The following is an 18,775-nucleotide window of genomic DNA, read 5'->3' on the forward strand; positions in this document are numbered from 1 at the left end:
CGGCCCGTCCGCCACCTCAACGCCGTGGCTGCCCGCATCTGTCTTGGTCGTCGCGAATATAGATTGAGTCAGCGTTTGTTTATTGATTCCGCACGTGGTTGCAGGTCTTTAAACAAGAGCGGGAATGCGCGTGGGAGCGGGGTTGGGTTCGGTTAATCGGTCGGCCTCTGTGAGTGCGACGGCGTGGAATCCACGTGCAACTCAAACCCATTTTTTATATTGCTCTGATTTGATCTTATACACGCGATTGTTTGTTATTCATTTTAATCATGTTAACGACTTGTTTTAGACGATTATTTGTTATTTGTTATTGTACTGGTTCTTGTTTTATCTCTTCTATTTCTTTATCTATGGTCTTGGGTTATTGTTATTTGACCTCATGAGTGTGCGTCAAAAGTTTTATTCTTTCCTCTTTAATATCATAATTCCACACTCATCTGCACTTCCATACCTCTTTTGAACATCTCAACATCCTTCTATACCGTTGTGGCAAGGCAACGACCCAGGACCCAGCGCTCTGGCGGTGTGCTAACCAAACAGTGCGCTCCGAGACCGTGGTTGTGGTTTGTTCTTCTCGATCAGCACCAGAACCAGCCAGAACCGGCGCCGCTTTCATCTCATCTCATTTCTGGTCTTCTCTGCTCTTTTGATATTCTGCTATTCTCCACACTCACTAACACTCTCAGCAGCGTCTCTTTGAACAGCTTCCGGCGTATCCACCTTCTCATCCTCATCCTCATCCTCAGCTGCTCGGCCGCAGCTCAGCCAGCCCCGAAACTCTAAACCGTGTACGCAGCACGCACGTGATCAAACACCAGCCCCTTGCGTATTTGTAAGCACACAAACCCCTCGCGCGACTGTTGCGCAGCACTCCGCCTCCAGCCGCGCAGAGAGAAAGGGAGGAGGCCGTTGTGGATCTGCTGTTGCTCTGATACTCTGTTTACTGCTGCTCACAGTCTCAGAGACAGAAGTTGTATCTGCAATTCACTTTGCTTTGCTCTGCTTGCTTTGATCTGCTCTGCTCTGCTCCAGCATGAGGGCCCACGCTCTCACCCTTCACTGGCACACCGACAGCCAACCCATCTACAGCGCCCACTTCCAGCCATCGAGATCTGGCAACGGCCGTCTCGCGACCGCAGGCGGCGACAACAGCGTTCGGGTGCGTCTGTTCTAGATTATATACTGCTTTAGTTATTACTGCTACATCTCCAGCCGAGATTAAGCTACGGCATTGCATAATTATCACCTTCTGACGCGTCGTATTTACAGATCTGGCGCGTGAGTCTCTCAGACGACGGACTCTTTCCTTCCGTCACATATCTCTCGACCCTCGTCAAACACACCCAGGCCGTCAATGTTGTTCGTTTCGACTTTAGTGGTGTGTCGTCCTACCTGCCTTCACAAAATCACACTTCTTCTCTCTCAGACACTAACTCACCCAGGCGAAATCCTGGCCTCGGCCGGCGACGACGGCAACGTCATCCTCTGGTCGCTCGCAGACTCAGACGAGCCCCGCCACGCGTTTGGCGAAGACCCCGACGAGCGCGCGCACGACCACGAAACCTGGCGCATAAGACACCTATGCCGGTCCTCGATGGCGGAGATCTACGACCTCGCATGGTCGCCGGACTCGCAGTACCTCATCGCGGGCTCGATGGACAACGTCGCGCGCATCTACAGCGCCGCCACGGGGCTTTGCATACGGCAGATTGCAGAGCATAATCATTATGTCCAGGGCGTGGCGTGGGATCCGTTGAACGAGTATCTCGCCACGCAGAGCTCGGATCGGTCCGTGCATATCTACACCCTCAAGTCGAAGGATGGCCAGTTTGCGCTGCAGCAGCATCACAAGATATCAAAAGCCGAGCTTCCTGTGGGCGCAAAACACGTCGTCGATGTCGACGCCGCCGCCGCCGCCCCGTCGACTCCGGCATCTGCCACCTCTGCTCCAAGCAGCTTCGTCGCACCTCCAATCCCTTCCTCCTCATCCTCCACCACCTCCTCCTCCGCTGCCGCCGCCGCCCCAGCCAGCGTCTCAACCCCTCAGTCCTCACAGCCCGCGGTCTCTGAATCGCCCTCGACCTCTGCCCCAAACACACCATCATCCTTCTCAATGCAACCCCCCCCTCTCTCTGCGCACTCCCGCCGCTCCTCATTCGGCAACTCCCCCTCTGTCCGCCGCTCGCCGTCCCCATCCCCCGCGCTTCCCCTCCCGGCCGTGCGCCAGCTCGATTCTCCCAACCTCGGCTTCCGCATGTCGCAGCTCTACCACAACGAAGGCCTCACCTCCTTCTTCAGACGGCTGACCTTCACCCCGGACGGCAGTCTGCTGCTCACCCCCGCAGGCCAGTTCAAGCACACAAACAGCGCGACCGGCGTCGAGGAAACGACAAACACAGTCTACATCTACACGCGCGCGGGGCTCAACAAGCCTCCTGTCGCGCACCTGCCGTTCCTCAAGAAACCCGCGACTGTCGTGCGCTGCTCGCCCGTGAAGTACAAGCTGCGGACCGCAAGCGAATCCCGTCGCCAGACAACAAACATCACAATCGACTCCTCCGCGCCGGACGGCCTCGCAATCCCATCCCTTTCAGAATCGGCGCTCCCGCCTCCGCCATCGATTCCCTCAACCTCCTCGACTGGTGCTGGCGCGCAGCAGGCGTTCGTGCTGCCGTACCGGATCGTGTACGCTGTGGCGACGCAGGACTCGGTGTTCATCTACGACACGCAGCAGACGACGCCGCTGTGCGTGGTCTCGAACCTGCACTACGCGACGTTTACCGACCTGACGTGGAGCGTGGACGGGCGCGTGCTGTTTATGACCTCCACCGACGGGTTTTGCTCGGACGTTGTCTTTGAGCCGGGCGAGCTTGGCGAGGTGTACGGCGGTGGCGAGTGCGATGCCGATGATGAGAAGAAAGCGGCGGAGGCTGAGATGGAGAGAGAGAGTGGGACGTATTACCCACCCACGCCGGCGTCTACTGTCGACCTTGAACTAACGACCTCGACGTCGTCTGTCGTCGCTGACGCCGCGCCGCTGCCGAAACCGATTATAAGTCCGGTGCCGAATATAGCAGAGCATAGTACCTCCTCCTCCTCCACCGCGGCTCAGAAACGGGAGAAGGAGACGACCGAGGGGGCGGAGACGGGAGAGAAGGACGCGAAGAAGAAGAGACGGATAGCGCCGATGCTGATAGGAGGTGTGCGGAAGCAGTAGAGGTCCCTCTCTTTTTTCTGCTCTTGTGTGTCGGTATATGAAAAGCTGGTTTGTGGTGCTTTAAGTTGCTCGGAGTTTCCTTTTTTTCTAATTTATATTTGTGTGTGTTTTTTATAAAAGAAAGAGTTGAGTGTGATGGTTCTGCTGAGAGAGCGGGTTGGATCTATATTGTCATCTACCGTATTCTGATGTTTTTTACAACGTGTATGACCGATGTATAATTTATAAAAGTAGAAAGGTTGAATTAGAAATACACTATTAAAAAGATAAAAGAAAAAGAAAAAACAAGTAAAGATGAAGGAGAAAATACAGCTTAGGAAAGAAAAACACATAAAATCTCTAAAGCAGCAGCAGCAGCCAGAGTGATGATTGTTTGATAGATTAATTAAAATACACAGAGAGAGAAAATTCGCCTCTTTATGTGAAGTTTGGAGCTGGCATTAAACACGACGTATATTTATCTTTTTCTTTCGTTTTTTCTTGATGTAGAAGCCGTGATAACCTGGTGTCATTGTCATGCACCTTGCTCGATACTTGATATACTTTGAGAACTGATAAAAAAAAAGGAGAAAGCACGATGAGAAGGAAAAAGAAAATGTATAGTAGGGATTGAGAGATCTATATTATGCCGACGCAGGCAGTTCGCGCGCCTTGAACTGCAGGATACAGTTATCCTCGGGGAAGATCGTCGCAAAGACCTTAATCTCCTCGCTCTTCTCCGTCACGACATGCGTCCAGTCCATAGTCAGCGCCGCCTTTCCAATCATCGCCATGAAGTTCATGACCGCGTAGGTCTGGCCCAGACACACGTGCGGTCCCGTGCCAAACACAAGCCAGTTCTTGGCCGCGCTGTTTGCGAGCAAATCGCCCTCCCATCGCTCGGGCTTGAAGGTCTCCGGCTCCGGGTAGACTTCGGGATCGTGCAGGGCGGGGTACAGGGTAGGAATCACCATCGAGCCCGCGGGGACGGAGTATTCCGGCGTAATCGGGTAGTCCTTCTTCACGAGGTAAGGGACCATGATAACAGGGGGACGGTAGCGCAGGGCTTCCTTGACGACTTGGTGGGTGAATGTCATTTGGTCAATCATGTCGAGCGAAAGCGGCTTGTTGAAGTCACCTCCACGCACGCGCTCCTGCTCCTCGCGCACCTTTGCAAACACGTCCGGGCGATCGGCAAGGATCTGGAAAAGCCAGGTCGTCGCCGACGACGACGCGTCCTGCGACGCAAACAAAAACGTGAAAATCGTCTCGGAGATCTCCTTGTTTGTAAACACACGGATCGACACACCCGAGCTGCCGTCGTCGCTCTTGGCGTTGTCGCGCGCGTCGAGCATCTCGCGGATCCACGCGTCCATCGTACAGGTAACCGGCTCGCCGGCCTCCATCGCCGCACGCGCCTTGGCCGCGCACTCCTCAAAGATCCCGAGCGTCATGTCGGACGCTTTCTTTCCGTACCAGGCCTTGGTGAACGGCAGGATGACGGGGAAGTTGACGAGTTCGAGCGCGAGCGTGATGAGGTAGTAGTTATCCGAGATGAGCTTGACCTGCTCCTCCTTGATGTAATGCCCGCAGAACGTCCGGCACGAGACCGCGCAGTTGATTTCACGGAAGATGTGCATGTACGGCACCGGACCGTCCTTGGACATCTCGCGGAAGACCTTGAAGTAACGGTCGTAGCACTCCTCCTGGCCGGGGAGGTAGACGCCGAGCGCCTTGCGCGTAAACAGACCGTTGAGACCCTTGCGGTAGTCGACGTGCGCCTTGCCGTCGAGGAACACCCAGTTGGTCGGGCGGAGGAGCTTGATGGCGACGTCGACCACGCACGGCTTGACGTACGCGGGCGAGTTGAGAATCTTGCGCGCGAGGTCGCGCGTCGAGGCAATGACGACGAACCTGGAGGGTTAGTAAGCGTGTTTACTTGTTTACTCCCTTTGCTTCAGAAGGAGGAGAAGAGGGAGGTGTGAGAGGAGACTTACTTGTGGAAGACAGAGACACAGCTGAGAGGACCGCTGTTCCATTTGGCCATGTAGCCCTCAAACTTGGGGTTGACAGACTCGAGGAAAGGGCCTATGATGGGGTAGATTTTGAACCGGGGGCCGGCAATGCTTCCCTTCTTGGTGAGGTAGGAGACTAGATAGAGAGGACAATTGTCAGCTACCACACACAATAAGAGTTAAGAGTGAGAACAAGCAAAAGAAGACGCACTCTGGTCCCAAACAAGGAGGCCAACAAAGAGGCCAAGGAAAAGTCTTCCCCACGAGAACCCAGCAAGGACGGACGCGAGCACTCCCGACGAGACGGCAGCGAGGGAGTCGTCAGCTTCAAAGAGCAGCGAGGAGTTATCGACAACAGCAGCCATGATGTAGTTGACGAAGAAGCAGGTGCTGGAGGAGTAAGAACAACTTCTGCAAACAAGGCACAGCAGCGAGCAGCGATGAGGAAGAAAGAAGGAGGGCACCGCGAAGAAGCAACAAAAGCCCGAGCCGTCCGAACCGAGTAATTTCTCGGGTTCGCAGCTCGTATTCGGCTGCTGAACCGGTTTGATGAGGCTTATCAGTGGCCTGTTATCGACCGCAGTTTTCTTTTCAATCTTGTTTGGCTGTTTCCGTATTGGTTGAGTATTTATACTGTTTAATATCATTGTTCTATTTCTTCTTCTTGTTTTTATTCTGTTCTTATTATCTTCTGTTCTTGCCCATATCCTGTCCGTCTTTATCCTCTTCTATCCCTTCAGTATTGTCATGAGGTTGCGAGGCAGAACTGCCCGGCCTCCTCCAAACCCTCATCCGTGTCAGAGACCTGTCATCCTGCCTCACCTCACGATGCTTGTCCGTCTACTACATCTATCCCTGCAAGAGCCCAGCCATCTTGCCTCACCTCAGAACGCCTAACCAGCAGTCCATCCACGGGAGATTACCTCTGCCTCACTTCACAAGGTCACGCCTACACCCTCCCGCATGAAGAGTACTTCGCAGGACGCTAAGGCATGAGCAGGGAGGTTTCCCCTCATCAAAGATCCCTTCATCCTCCGCACGGTTCCTTCTTGTCAACAAACCACACTCATTTACTAACATTCTTACTCCTCGAGAGCCAGCCTCCTCGTCCTGCTAACGTGGAGACTAATCTCTTCCGGCGAGAGGATAGAATGAGGCATCTTGTAGAGTAATATTTAAGGAAGCCTGGCTTACCCAGTCTTCCTGATAATCAACGATCATCTACTATCTTCCTAATCACTTGCGCTTCCACTACAACTCCCACTTACCTTCCACTTATCCATCGCTTATCCCCTCATTATGTCATCCAACGACAACCCTTCGGCGCGCGACGACGCTACTTCGCCACATGGTAGCGATGCGGCTACAATTCAGGCAGCATCTCAACCTACGGAGGCCGCTAGCGCCTCCGTCCCGGCTACCGTTTCCACTGAGGAGACGGCTGCCCCGGTTCCCGTTCCCACTGAAGGAACGGGGAACCCTTCTGTGGGAGACACCGGCCCGACGGTGCCTCTCCCCGCGGATACCACGCCTTCGACGGCGAGCGTTTCCCCCGGACCCGAGCCCGAGCCAGTTCCCGCAGTTGTATCAAGACCGGTAACCTCCCTTCTTGAGCGCATGAGGCGCCCCAAAGCGCCGACTGCCGCAACCGGTCAGACATCCACCTTGCCAGCGACTCCCCCGACCAACGCCCCAGTCGTCCAGAAGTACACCGCCGTCGATCCTGCAAAGGTCCAGGCAGCCTACTTCCGCGAACTGGCCCTAACTGAGGTGGATCCGCCTTCTATGATCCCCCTTGATCAGGTCCCGCGCGGAATCATTCGCACGTTGGCAGGTTGGAGCCCTCTCCCGGACGATACCTATATCGACTCCAAAGTCCTAAGTACTTCAAACCCCTTACTGCCCGAGGAATCTGACACCGTGTGTGTCCAGATGAATTTAAATGGCAACACCATTCCAGTTACTATCGATACTGGGTGTTCCTCTTTCGCAGTAAGTGCTCGGTTTTGTACGACGCACGGGATTAAAACCCAAAACCACAAATTCGATAAACCTCGATTCATGTCTACACCTAATGGTCTTGTGGTTGCCCACAAAACAGCTAATATTACGTTAACAGTCGGAGATTACGACTTCCCTCTTCATTTCTACGTTCTATCCGGCCTCGACGGTCCACCGTTGTTAGGTATGCCTTTCTTAAGAAAGTACGGAGGAATTATCAATACATTAAACAATACACTCATGTTACAAAAACAAGACAACCTAATCCTTCCTTTCAGTTCTGAACGCCCATCATTCGGGAACGTCGAGAACCCCATCGAAGTTTGCAGTATGCATCAGTTTACCAAGCACCTCAAAGATCGACCTGGTAACCAAAACACCGAAGTATATCTTATCCGAATTCAGGAAGGTATCGACGGTATCGACATCTCCCAAAACGCGGTTCCCTTCAGCCTCCCAGAGCATATGAACGGACTCACGGTCGAAGCGGAATTTCTTGCAGGATATGAATCCAGAGTCGAGAAACTGCTCAAAGATTATCAAACCACTTTCTCGGAAACAGTACCTATGGGAAAGGTACTTAGTAGAGAATACCAACATCGGATCGAACTCAAACCTGGCGAGGAAGCTCACCCGCCGCGTAAAGGTATTATCCGATTATCGCAACAAGAATTGCAAGAACTAAAAAACACAATTACCAAACTACTCAAAGAAGGAATGATAAAACCTTCTAAAAGTCCTTACGGCGCCCCTGTCCTATTTGTTAAAAAGACAGATGGGTCCCTCCGTATGTGCGTAGACTATCGCGCACTGAACAAACAAACAATCCGCAACAGCTATCCAATCCCTAGACTGGACGAACTGCTAGATCGTATCGGTGGTGCCAAAATCTTTTCCAAAATGGACTTGACCAGTGGCTACTGGCAGATTCCGGTGCACCCCGAAGACCAACACAAAACCGCCATGAACACGCGTTATGGCTTATATGAATTCACCGTGCTGCCGTTTGGTCTCACCAACGCGCCAGCAACTTTCCAACGCTTCATGAACCAAATCCTTGCCGACGTGCTCGATCAGTTTGTGATTGTCTACATGGATGATATCCTAGTTTTTTCAGAGACTATGGAGGATCACCTTTCACACCTTAACTTGGTCCTTAAGCGACTATCCGACAACGCGCTTGTCGTCAAACCAAAGAAAACTACTCTATGTGCATCTTCTTGTGAGTTTCTAGGTCATGTTGTCTCCGGTTCGGGACTGCAGCCCATCCCTCGACACATTTCTGCGATTCTAGAACGGCCGGTGCCTACCTCTGTTAAAGACTTACAATCTTTTCTTGGTATGGTTAATTATTACCGACGGTTCGTGCAAAATTATGCTCATATTTCCAGCCGCTTGACAGCTGCGTCGTCTAACTCACGGATCCTACGTTGGGACGAAGATCTCCAACGCGAGTTCGACGCGGTTAAGAAAGCCCTCACTACAACGCCGGTACTCAGCCATCCCGATTTCAGCAAACGCTTTTCAATCGAGACTGATGCTTCACTTGTAGCAATTGGCGCCGTGCTTGTTCAAGACGAACACCCGGTTGCCTACTTCTCTAAGAAGCTTGACAAACATCAAAGGAACTACCCGACGCATGATCGAGAGGCCCTCGCTATTGTTGAAGCTTGCCTATATTGGAGACCTTTCTTAGTGGGTCAGGAATTTGACGTCTATACCGACCACAAGGCTCTATTATTCCTACCAACTCAACCAATTCTTAACGACCGACAACGTCGTTGGATCGAGAAGTTGGCAGATTACCATCCAGTGTTTCATTACCGCAAAGGCCAAGATAATGTCGTCGCCGACGCACTATCTCGCATCCCTATGAACAAACTAATCTATGTGCAACCTGCGTCTCTAACCATCCATTACCCTGTGGACTTGGAGACCATTCGACAAGAGTACCAAAAAATTCCCCAATGGAAAATACTCATAGATCAGCTGACACACAGAACCCAATCCAACACACATATCACGGACAACATCCTCTCGCGATACGACTACCGCGAGGGACTGATCTATCTCCGTTTACAAGACACAGCTCCCTGGAGATTATGCATCCCTGGAGCAGATCTTCCAATTAAATTCCTTGAAGAATATCACGACTCAGTTACCGCTGGACACCCAGGTGTTGCGGCGTTGCACGCTCAATTAGCAAGGGACTTCTATTGGCTGAACATGTACCGAGACATTGAGAGATTCGTTCGCTGCTGCGACAAATGCCAGCGGACGAAGGTTCCTCACAAGCCTCCAGTAGGTATGTTACAACCAATGCCGATCCCTAATGTCCCCTTTAAATCCATTAGCATGGACTTCGCAATAATCGCCGAACAAACAACTAACGGGAATAACCAAATTCTTGTGGTCGTAGATCGACTCACAAAATTTGCTACTTTCATTCCTATGCAATCAACAAGAAAAGCAGCCGATGTCTTCGATGATTTAATCGACTACGTTTTCACCAAACATGGACTCCCGGACACCATTGTCTCCGACCGCGATAGTGCCTTCACCTCCGCGTTCGTTAACAGATGCCGCGACCAGTTTAACATCACCCCTCTTATGTCAACCGCCTCTCACCCGCAGACGGATGGCCAATCTGAACGCACAATTGAGACGCTGAAGAACTTAATAAAGCATTCGCTGACCAGAGCACAGAGAAGGGAATGGGATTCCTATCTTTCCTTACTCGAGTTCGCTTACAATCAATCCCTGCATACTTCAATCGGCATGTCACCGTTCGAAGCCTTGTATGGCTACACTCCTAGATCATTTCATGGCATAACACCATCCGTTGCCGCACCAGAGCAGCACTACACTGAAGATATACAAAGTGTTTGGCTCAGAGTTCAGGACGCAATGCACGCGGCCCAGGTCAAACAAAAACGAGCCTACGATGCACATCGCGCCCAACCACCACCCTACAAAGCTGGCGACCAAGTGCTCCTCCGCAGAAGAGCCACTCATCTATCAGCTTTCGATGATCCATACGAAGGCCCCTTCGTGATCACTGCAATTGAAGCAAATCAGAATGTCCGCCTTCAGTTCAACGACAGACGCCGTCACCCGGTAGTCAACATTGATCGCATCAAGAAGTATTACCCACCAGGCTCACAAAACATCTCTGAACCCGAACCATCCTATCACACCAGGTCGAAACGAGCTCAGAATGTACGAGACCCCATGGAATTCTTCGAAGTCGAAAAAATTATTGCTGAGGAACCTACTGGCATCAACAATGGTCGCCGCTTCCTATGCAAATGGAAACATACACCAGAATCCGAAAACTCTTGGGCTGAATCGCAATTCGTTCCCTGGCAAGCTATTCAGTTCTGGGATGCTACCAAAACACTAACTACTTCCTTATAGGCCGTCGACCTCTTTGACTAGACGTCGCCTGGGGGGGGAGTGTCATGAGGTTGCGAGGCAGAACTGCCCGGCCTCCTCCAAACCCTCATCCGTGTCAGAGACCTGTCATCCTGCCTCACCTCACGATGCTTGTCCGTCTACTACATCTATCCCTGCAAGAGCCCAGCCATCTTGCCTCACCTCAGAACGCCTAACCAGCAGTCCATCCACGGGAGATTACCTCTGCCTCACTTCACAAGGTCACGCCTACACCCTCCCGCATGAAGAGTACTTCGCAGGACGCTAAGGCATGAGCAGGGAGGTTTCCCCTCATCAAAGATCCCTTCATCCTCCGCACGGTTCCTTCTTGTCAACAAACCACACTCATTTACTAACATTCTTACTCCTCGAGAGCCAGCCTCCTCGTCCTGCTAACGTGGAGACTAATCTCTTCCGGCGAGAGGATAGAATGAGGCATCTTGTAGAGTAATATTTAAGGAAGCCTGGCTTACCCAGTCTTCCTGATAATCAACGATCATCTACTATCTTCCTAATCACTTGCGCTTCCACTACAACTCCCACTTACCTTCCACTTATCCATCGCTTATCCCCTCATTATGTCATCCAACGACAACCCTTCGGCGCGCGACGACGCTACTTCGCCACAATTATCACCTCTCCCATCTCGGATCCTCTGCGCATCCGAATCCCGACAATTACCTATTCTGGACTACTTGCATAATCTACAACTACAACACCTTTCTGACCCTGATAATTCATTAATAGCAATAAAACAGCCCTACAGCTTACCCCACAATTAAACAGACAAATACAAACAACTAAAAAAATACAAACAACACACTAGCAAACTCCTCAAATCTTATACACCATATTGCCCGACAACATAATCTGGTTCCGGTCATTCATCTTCCTCAGCGCCGCCGTTGCCTCCTGCTCACTAAACAAATCCTCCTGCTCCATCCGCTTGTTGACCTCCGCAACCAGCACATCGACAGACGCGTACTCGTCCGCAAACAGCGGCGTGTTCAGCAGCTGTCCCATGATCCGCGTAAACAGCTGCGCGCGCGAGTTCGACACCCCTGTGCCCGGCTGCTGGCCCGCCATGCTGCTGCTCCCCGCGGCGCCGTCAGACACACCCATAGCCTCGACCGCCTGCGCCAGCAGCTGGAAGTTATCCTGCGGCGCCGCGTCCTCGTCGTCGACGACTGAAGTCATCGACTCGTCGTAGGCGCGGCCGTTGCTGCTGCTACCCCGGAGCTGGCGCGTAGACTGCGAGCTCGGCACGGCTGAGCTCCTGAACGTCGCCGAGTCGTCCTCGTCGTCCTCGTCGTCCTCGTCTTCTTCCTCGTCGCTGCTGTCCTCGTTCACGCGCTGGCGCTTCTTACGCTCCGCGCGCACGACCTCCTTGAACAGCGCGAACCGCAGGATCTGCTCGGCGACTTTGGCGTCCTTGCGCTCGACCCGCTGCGACAGCCGCGCCTTTGCGTGCGCGGTCGCAAGACGGATGAGCGTCTCGAGCGTGCGCGCGGTGATGGGCGACGTCTTGCGCTGCTGCGCGCTGAGCTCGTCGTTGCGCAGGCCCGCGTAGGTGTTTACAATGTAGTCTGCCGCGTTCTGCGAGAGCACCGGCCGCACGCGCATCTTGGCGTAGTGCAAGTACTTTTTGATGAACGGGATGCTCAGCACCTCGATCTTGTGCTGGCCGTTAAACTTTGTCCGCGTCGTGACGCCCGCGTGCAGCAGCGCGTCAAACTTCTCGTACACCTTGTGCTCGTCTGCGTCCTCCTTCGCGCCGCCGTTGGCCTCAATGTCCTCGTCGTCTTCGTCCTCGTCGTCGGCGCGGTGCATCGTCGAGCCGCCGCCGACCTGCATGCTCGGGCCTGAGTCCTCGCGGACCGGGATACCTTCCTCGGTCCCGGCCTTGACATAGCGATGCATGCGCAGGACATGCTCGCTGATCGCTCTGTCGCGCGCGTCCTCGACCTCGTCCGTGACGACAAACAGCAGATCGAATCTAGACAAGAGCGAGTCCGGCAGCGCGATGTTGCGGTGCGGGTCCTTATGCGTATCGTACTGGCCAAACACGGGATTCGCCGCCGCAATCACCGAGCACCGCGCATTCAGCGACGTGTGGATCCCCGCCTTTGCGATCGTCACCGTCTGCTGCTCCATGACTTCGTGGATCGCCACGCGGTCGACGTCGCTCATCTTGTCGAACTCGTCGATGCAGACCACGCCGCGGTCCGCGAGCACCATCGCGCCGGCTTCGAGTCTGCGCTCGCCGGTTTCTTTGTCAGAGGTTACTGCCGCCGTGAGACCGACGCCGGACGAGCCGCGGCCGGTGGTGGCGATGGCGAGGGGAGCCGTGTTGAGGACGAAGCGCAGGAGCTGCGATTTGGCAGTCGATGGATCTCCGACCATTAAGATATTGATATCTCCACGGATATGTGTTCCGTTCTCGAGGTTCTTTTCCATACCGCTGAGAAGCATGAGTAAAATCGCCTTCTTGATGTAGTCGTGTCCGTAGATCGAAGGCGCGAGCGACTGGGAGAGCAGCTCAAACACATTGCGCTTCTTTGCGACTCTGTTGATATTCCGGACATCGATATCCGAGATACGTGCTCTTGCAACTCCTCCGTTGGCCTTGGACGACAGCAGCACGATATTGTTTGCGAGAATGACCGTCTTGAACTGCGCCGAGCCGCCGCCGTCCTTCGAGCTCGAGCGGCTGCCCATAGACTTGTACATGCCCACGAGCTGGATGCGGTCGCCGGGCTTGACGGTGTCGACCAGGTCGTCGTCGAGAATGACGTCTATGCTGCGCGGCAGCTGGCCTGCGGGCGCGCGCTCGGGCATCTCCTGGATCGACATTGTCTGATGGTCGCGGTACGTGCAGTATCCGTACTCTGTCGTCAGCGGGTTTCCGTCCGCGTCCTCGGTCGGATACACCGAGCCGACAAACGTCGACGTGCTCGCCATCGCCTGGTCGTAGTACTCGCGCGCATGGAACCGGTCCGTCTTTGCGCAGTAGTGCACCGAGCGCACGACTTTTGGCCGCACGAGCGAGCACCGGGTCACGATGCCTTCGAGACTGAGCAGTTTGCCGACGTGGCTGGCCGAGATGGTGCGCGGGTTGACGGCGTGGTCGCCGAAGCTGCCGCGGTAGGCGACGTAGAAGACATCGCTTTCGCCGACGTTGTGGCGGGCTTCCGCGATCGCGACGACGGTTAGCTGGAGTGCCCTGTCTGCAGCGGGTAGAAACTCGCCGGGGGTGTCCAGTAGTCTATAGACAACTCTAGTCAGCACAACTCTTACCCACATCTTTTGATACTACAAGAGAAGGAAAGAAGAAAAAAACATACCCCTGCCAAAACTCACGATCAAAGTCGCGGACCTCATCAAGATCGACGACGAGCCGTCGCTCGTCGCGCACGAGCATGAGCCGGATGAGGTCGCGGTAGTCTGTCGCATGTGTTCTGTCTTCGAGAAATTCCTGGAACTTGCGCGTCCGGTCTTCGAGAACGGCGTCTTGAAGGTCGCGGCCTGCGGGGGTCTCCATTGTGTGTGGTGTGGGAGTGGAAGTGAGTCGAGGGTGAGGTGAGGTGAGGTGAGGTGAAGAAAGGGATGAGAAGTAGCTGATTGAGAGATGAGGTGTAGTTGAGAGCTGAGAAGTAGGGAGCAAGTAAGGAAGAATCAGAAAGGAGGAAGGAAGACAAAGTCGAGAGGAGGTGAATGGCAAAGGGTTAATTAGCCCAGAGTGGGAAATTGACAAAACGCGTCGGGGCAGCCAACCCCTTGATTGGAAATAAAAGACGCGTCTGTCTAACTCAAAGACGCGTTCACTCTACTTTGACGCGTCCGCCTCGCGTCGTCTTCCGCTTCCCGCGCTCGTCTCTTTCGCCTGATAAATAAGAAAGAACTGCTGCTGACGCTACTGATTATTCTCAGAAATGGTTTATTCAGATCTTGCCTGCCTGTTGGCCATTGCGCCAGCTTCACAAAATATTACATAATCACTTACATATTGCAGCATATATCTAAAATAATATCCTGCTTATGCAGTCCACGTTCGCGGGAGCAAAAGTATATCCAAGTGCAGCAACAGCAACAGCAACAGCAACAGCAACAATAACTGAACAGCAACATAACGGCGGCGACTTCACAAGCACAAGGATGACGCGCAAGAAGGAGTTGACGACCGTTGCGCCGGATGCGTGGAACATCGAGCAGGAGACCGCGCTGTTTAAGGCGATATGTCGGTATAAACCAGTAGGTCAGTTGCTCTGCGGACTCCATCTACTGTTTGCTATGATGTATTGAATTGCTAACGTTGGAGGAGTAGGTGTGAATAAGCATTTTATGATGGTTTGTATACGGCAGATGGTGAACAACTCGAACGTTCAGGGATCGTATCTGTCGACTAAGAGTATCTGGGACAAACTCGCGACGCTGTATGATCTCGAAGGTCTCGATGAGCTCGTACGTCCACCCTTTCCTTCATTTCCTACATCTTAATCAAACCAGTGCAGATTCTAATCGCATTCACATCACAGGAAGACGGAACCGCGACCGAAGACTCCTCCTCACAATCCCCCATCCCCTCCTCTCCACCCGCAATGCTAACCCGTCACCAAGCCGAGATCCAGCAACAAGAAGCCGACAGCGCGAGCAGCAGCCCCGCCAAACCCAAAGACGAGTACGACTCCACCACCACCGGCGCCACCACCACGCCCGCGCGCCCGGCGAAAATGAAATCAGAGTTCATCCTGCCCTGGGACGACTTTGGCGAGCTGCAGATCGAGCACGCGCGCGCGACAGATAGTCAGGCGACGAGTCCCGCGCAGATATCGACGCCGGTCGCGGCCACGCCGGATGAGGCCGCCGCTGGGACACCTGCTGCTGCGCGCGGCACGAAGCGGAGTAGTAGGGAAGTCGCGGCCGCGACGAGCGATAACGAAGCGTCTGCTGGCGAAGACGCGGATCAGACCGAAGACGGCGGCGACGAGCGGGAGGGTGAAGATGATGACGCCGACGAGGGCGAGGACGAGCAAGAAGAGGAAGAAGAGGACGAGGAGGAGGAAGAGGAGGAAGTCGCGCCTCGGACGACTAGACGACGAGGACGCGCTGCTTCGACGCCTCAGGAGAAAACACCGGTTCCGGCACCCTCGCGCGCGAAACGTGGGCGCGGCCGGGCTGCTGCAAATTCAAACACGGCATCTAATACTACATCGCGACGGTCAGATAAAATTGCGTCGACGAGAAACACCAAGCGCGAAGAAACACATGAGAACGAAGACGAGGGAGAGGAGGAAAAAAGCGAAGAGGACGACGGCAATGCAAACGAGGAAGAACAGGACGAAGAGGAAGAGGGAGATGAGGACGAGGGGTCTACAGAGATGAGCGATAAAGATGAGCCAGAGACACATAAGAGACGGGCAGTCAGTCGGAGCAGTAGACGGGGACGAGGAAGGAGTGCTGCGGGATCTGGAGCTCCTGGAACTAGAAGCAGCGGGCCTACCCGACGCAGTTCACGGAGGAAATAATCTACACTACATTATACACTCTGCCTAATTTCATATTCTGTAGAATCAGCTCGCTCGAGGCGAGCATCTTTTATTTTTCAGGTCAAATAGTACAAAATATCCTTATACAGGCCGGAAAAGAAACCTCCCCTCTTCTTTTTAGAGGCAGCAGGATCGTAGAAACAAGTCTATACCGGCCATTCACTCTGTCATTGGCAGAAGATTTAGGCCTTCTTGCCGTTGATTCCCAAAAGCTGGACCTCGAACTGAATCATACTGTTAGCATATAGACTTTAAATCGATACTTGAGCGAGAAGTACGTACGATCAAGGTAGCGTTGGGAGGAATGAGACCGGGGAATCCTCTGGATCCGTAAGCGTAGTCACTAGATTGAAAGACATCAAGGTCAGTACACTAAATAGATAACTGATCGGAGATGATCGTGACATACCCAGTGATGGTGAGTCTGGCGGTCTCGCCAAGAGAGAGCTTGGGAACACCCTCGTCCCAGCCCTTGATGACCTGGCCGACGCCAATGACGGTCTCGAACGGCTTGCCTGGAGAGAATTGATGTCAGCTTCTAAGCAAGCAAAGCAATTGAAGCGGTAGATGTGAAACACTCTTGCTCACCTCTGTCTCTGGAGCTGTCGAACTTCTTGCCGTTCTCGAGAGTTCCGACGTAGTGCATGGAGACCTTGTCTCCGGCCTTGGGGAAGTCGGCGCCGTTACCTATACGTATAGGAATGGTCAGTACATGCAATTACCAGGTTGATTGCGAGAGAAGAGAAAAGAGGAAAGGTTGAGGCCCACCAGGGTCCTCATCTACCTCATCTCTCTCCCCCATCACACCACACAGCAGCACCAAACCTACCGGGAGCGATGCTATCAACAGTGACACCCATTCTGAAAGGAGTAGAAGAAAAAGAGCGAGATAATTGCTTGAGCGAAGAGGAAGAAGTGCGGATTGTAGATGAAAGCAGGCGTGATGACATCTGGAGAGCAGAGAAGAAGTGAAAGGTTCAAGAAGCCAAATCTGCGCTTTAAGGCGGCCGCTTGGAAATTAGGGTTTCTCCTCCTATGACGACATTGCTCCGCCCGCTATTGTAATATTCCTGTATTTTGTAGTAATCTAGTTATTCTTATCGTATCCTATTGTATCCTGTATAATTCTACAAAACCTCCTCCTAGCAACAAACAAACAAACCTACTCCTCGTAATCCCACAGAAAGCAATCCCTGCACTCATCCCGCCTCTCGCACGCCGGCGCAGACCCATATCCCTCCATGATCTCAACCATCTTCCGGATCCCATGATTCCCCACCGACATCACCGTCTCATTGTCATTCACCGTGTCATACACGCACTCATACCCCATATGACACCCCGTCTCCAGCGCATACCCTGCAACCGAGCACACCGCCAGCGCGCCGTTGCATGCGCCCATGAAGATCGGATCCGCCGTGTTGCCAACGTGGTAGATGTGTCCGTCTTCAGCACCGCCTGCGATCCCGAGTCTTTCGCCAGCTAGCTTCTCACCGGGCGCACAAAACGTGATCGTAGGTAGATTGTACGTGCGGCCGAGCAGACTCGCAATGCCACCGCCGAGAGAGTGGCCTGTCAACCAAATCGAAGACATGGGATACATATGCCGCACATGCTGGTAGACGCTTAAAGATTGCGTGTAGTAAGAGCTCTCTCCTCTCAAACTCCCGGAAACACAACTGTTGGAGCACAGATACGACCGCGAAGAGCTGTAGCAGTCGCAAACCTCGGGTGCCCAGGTGCCGCTTTCCGCAGCACAACAGCATGAAAATAAAAGATTGTCCTGTAATGAGAAAAAGCACACAGAGAATCAAAGCAGAAAAGTGTTAGCTAGTTCTTGAACCTGTACAGAAAAACAGACCCGCTCGACACTACATTGTATCTGTCGTTATCAACCGTATCATCGCCATCGACCGACAATCGCGTCGTCGTCCCTTTGAACGCAATAATGACGACCCGCAGCAACAGATCCACAAAAACGTGACCACGGAGACCATCGCCTTGCCAGCCAATCGCGTGACCCTTTCAAACGACAGAAGATTAGCACAGAAATCTCAGACGCTATACAATATCTCATCTACTTTCTCCCATTCTTTGTCACCCTCTATCCAGCCATCGTCGCTCGGCGACCTCACGTACGCATTCGCGCACATCTTTCCTAGACTGACAAGCGTCCACTTATCCTGAACATTGGGTATATACTTCCAACCCGCCGCTCCGCTGTCAGTAGATTCGGTAGTCGTCAAGATACCGAGTCGCTGCTCGGCAGAAACATTCCCGACTAATTGAACATCCTCCCAGCGGATATCAGATCCACTCGCTTCCGATTTGAAGAACCCCGAGAACTCGAATTCATGGCGTACTTTGAAAATCAGCTCAGAGTCGGATGTCGAATTTGATCCGTTGCTAGTCTGTAGCAGATTCGAAGGGTCTATCTCGACTGCCGTCGCAGAAGTGCCGCTCTGACTATTCCGCAAAAGAGCCTCTACAGTGAACCAGCAAATCACTCTCAGACAGAATATCATTAAAGCAGCCATTGTCCATTGAATCTATGATATAAAGAATAAAGAATTCGACTGTAG

The 18,775-nt window shown here is 53.1% G+C and overlaps 7 protein-coding genes across 7 annotated transcripts; 3 read left to right on the top strand and 4 right to left on the bottom strand.

The window, feature by feature from the left end:
* Positions 1-1,033: 1,033 nt before the first annotated feature.
* On the top strand, positions 1,034-3,217 carry BZA70DRAFT_237647 (component of the chromatin assembly complex; the record flags this gene model as incomplete). Its single annotated transcript, XM_064910422.1, has 4 exons — positions 1,034-1,159; positions 1,270-1,378; positions 1,443-1,960; positions 2,057-3,217. 4 exons carry the CDS (start codon positions 1,034-1,036, stop codon positions 3,215-3,217), a joined length of 1,914 nt encoding a protein of 637 aa, XP_064768804.1.
* Positions 3,218-3,840: 623 nt separating this feature from the next.
* BZA70DRAFT_237525 (sterol C-22 desaturase) lies at positions 3,841-5,576 on the bottom strand (the record flags this gene model as incomplete). The annotated part of the gene is made up of 3 exons (XM_064910416.1): positions 3,841-5,110; positions 5,194-5,347; positions 5,423-5,576. 3 exons carry the CDS (start codon positions 5,574-5,576, stop codon positions 3,841-3,843), a joined length of 1,578 nt encoding a protein of 525 aa, XP_064768805.1.
* Positions 5,577-6,668: 1,092 nt separating this feature from the next.
* BZA70DRAFT_310263 (uncharacterized protein) lies at positions 6,669-7,692 on the top strand (the record flags this gene model as incomplete). Its single annotated transcript, XM_064914913.1, has 2 exons — positions 6,669-7,396; positions 7,469-7,692. Coding segments are annotated over exons 1-2 (792 nt in total), but the record flags the coding sequence as incomplete, so codon positions are not given.
* A 3,497-nt stretch (positions 7,693-11,189) lies between these two features.
* Positions 11,190-14,418, bottom strand: BZA70DRAFT_256615 (MCM2/3/5 family-domain-containing protein). The gene is made up of 3 exons (XM_064910811.1): positions 13,992-14,418; positions 12,496-13,912; positions 11,190-12,432 (listed from the first exon to the last, which is right to left on the bottom strand). Exons 1-3 carry the CDS (start codon positions 14,186-14,188, stop codon positions 11,482-11,484), a joined length of 2,565 nt encoding a protein of 854 aa, XP_064768807.1. The 5' UTR covers positions 14,189-14,418; the 3' UTR covers positions 11,190-11,481.
* Positions 14,419-14,725: 307 nt separating this feature from the next.
* Positions 14,726-16,198, top strand: BZA70DRAFT_310265 (chromatin modification-related protein EAF7-domain-containing protein). Its single transcript, XM_064914914.1, has 3 exons — positions 14,726-14,902; positions 14,972-15,108; positions 15,183-16,198. Exons 1-3 carry the CDS (start codon positions 14,803-14,805, stop codon positions 16,170-16,172), a joined length of 1,227 nt encoding a protein of 408 aa, XP_064768808.1. The 5' UTR covers positions 14,726-14,802; the 3' UTR covers positions 16,173-16,198.
* Positions 16,199-16,375: 177 nt separating this feature from the next.
* Positions 16,376-17,053, bottom strand: BZA70DRAFT_288963 (FK506 binding protein; the record flags this gene model as incomplete). Its single annotated transcript, XM_064914078.1, has 5 exons — positions 16,376-16,417; positions 16,476-16,536; positions 16,603-16,708; positions 16,782-16,880; positions 17,023-17,053. 5 exons carry the CDS (start codon positions 17,051-17,053, stop codon positions 16,376-16,378), a joined length of 339 nt encoding a protein of 112 aa, XP_064768809.1.
* A 311-nt stretch (positions 17,054-17,364) lies between these two features.
* BZA70DRAFT_247200 (triacylglycerol lipase) lies at positions 17,365-18,391 on the bottom strand (the record flags this gene model as incomplete). Its single annotated transcript, XM_064910650.1, has 3 exons — positions 18,275-18,391; positions 18,069-18,215; positions 17,365-17,976 (listed from the first exon to the last, which is right to left on the bottom strand). Coding segments are annotated over exons 1-3 (831 nt in total), but the record flags the coding sequence as incomplete, so codon positions are not given.
* Positions 18,392-18,775: the final 384 nt, after the last annotated feature.

Source organism: Myxozyma melibiosi (genome assembly GCF_037950935.1).
Source record: "Myxozyma melibiosi strain Phaff 52-87 chromosome Unknown BZA70scaffold_4, whole genome shotgun sequence".
NCBI classification, from domain to species: Eukaryota; Fungi; Ascomycota; class Lipomycetes; order Lipomycetales; family Lipomycetaceae; genus Myxozyma; species Myxozyma melibiosi.

Bases quoted from the DNA above. Each gene is read 5' to 3' on its own strand.
- BZA70DRAFT_256615 (XM_064910811.1), bottom strand. From the start codon at position 14,188: ATGGAGACCCCCGCAGGCCGCGACCTTCAAGACGCCGTTCTCGAAGAC. The intron at 13,913-13,991 runs GTATGTTTTTTT...AGTTGTCTATAG, and splicing joins GATCGTGAGTTTTGGCAGGG to ACTACTGGACACCCCCGGCG. The intron at 12,433-12,495 runs GTCGGCGGCGGC...GAGGACATTGAG, and splicing joins ACTCAGGCCCGAGCATGCAG to GCCAACGGCGGCGCGAAGGA.
- BZA70DRAFT_310265 (XM_064914914.1), top strand. From the start codon at position 14,803: ATGACGCGCAAGAAGGAGTTGACGACCGTTGCGCCGGATGCGTGGAAC. The intron at 14,903-14,971 runs GTCAGTTGCTCT...TTGGAGGAGTAG, and splicing joins ATGTCGGTATAAACCAGTAG to GTGTGAATAAGCATTTTATG. The intron at 15,109-15,182 runs GTACGTCCACCC...TTCACATCACAG, and splicing joins TCGAAGGTCTCGATGAGCTC to GAAGACGGAACCGCGACCGA.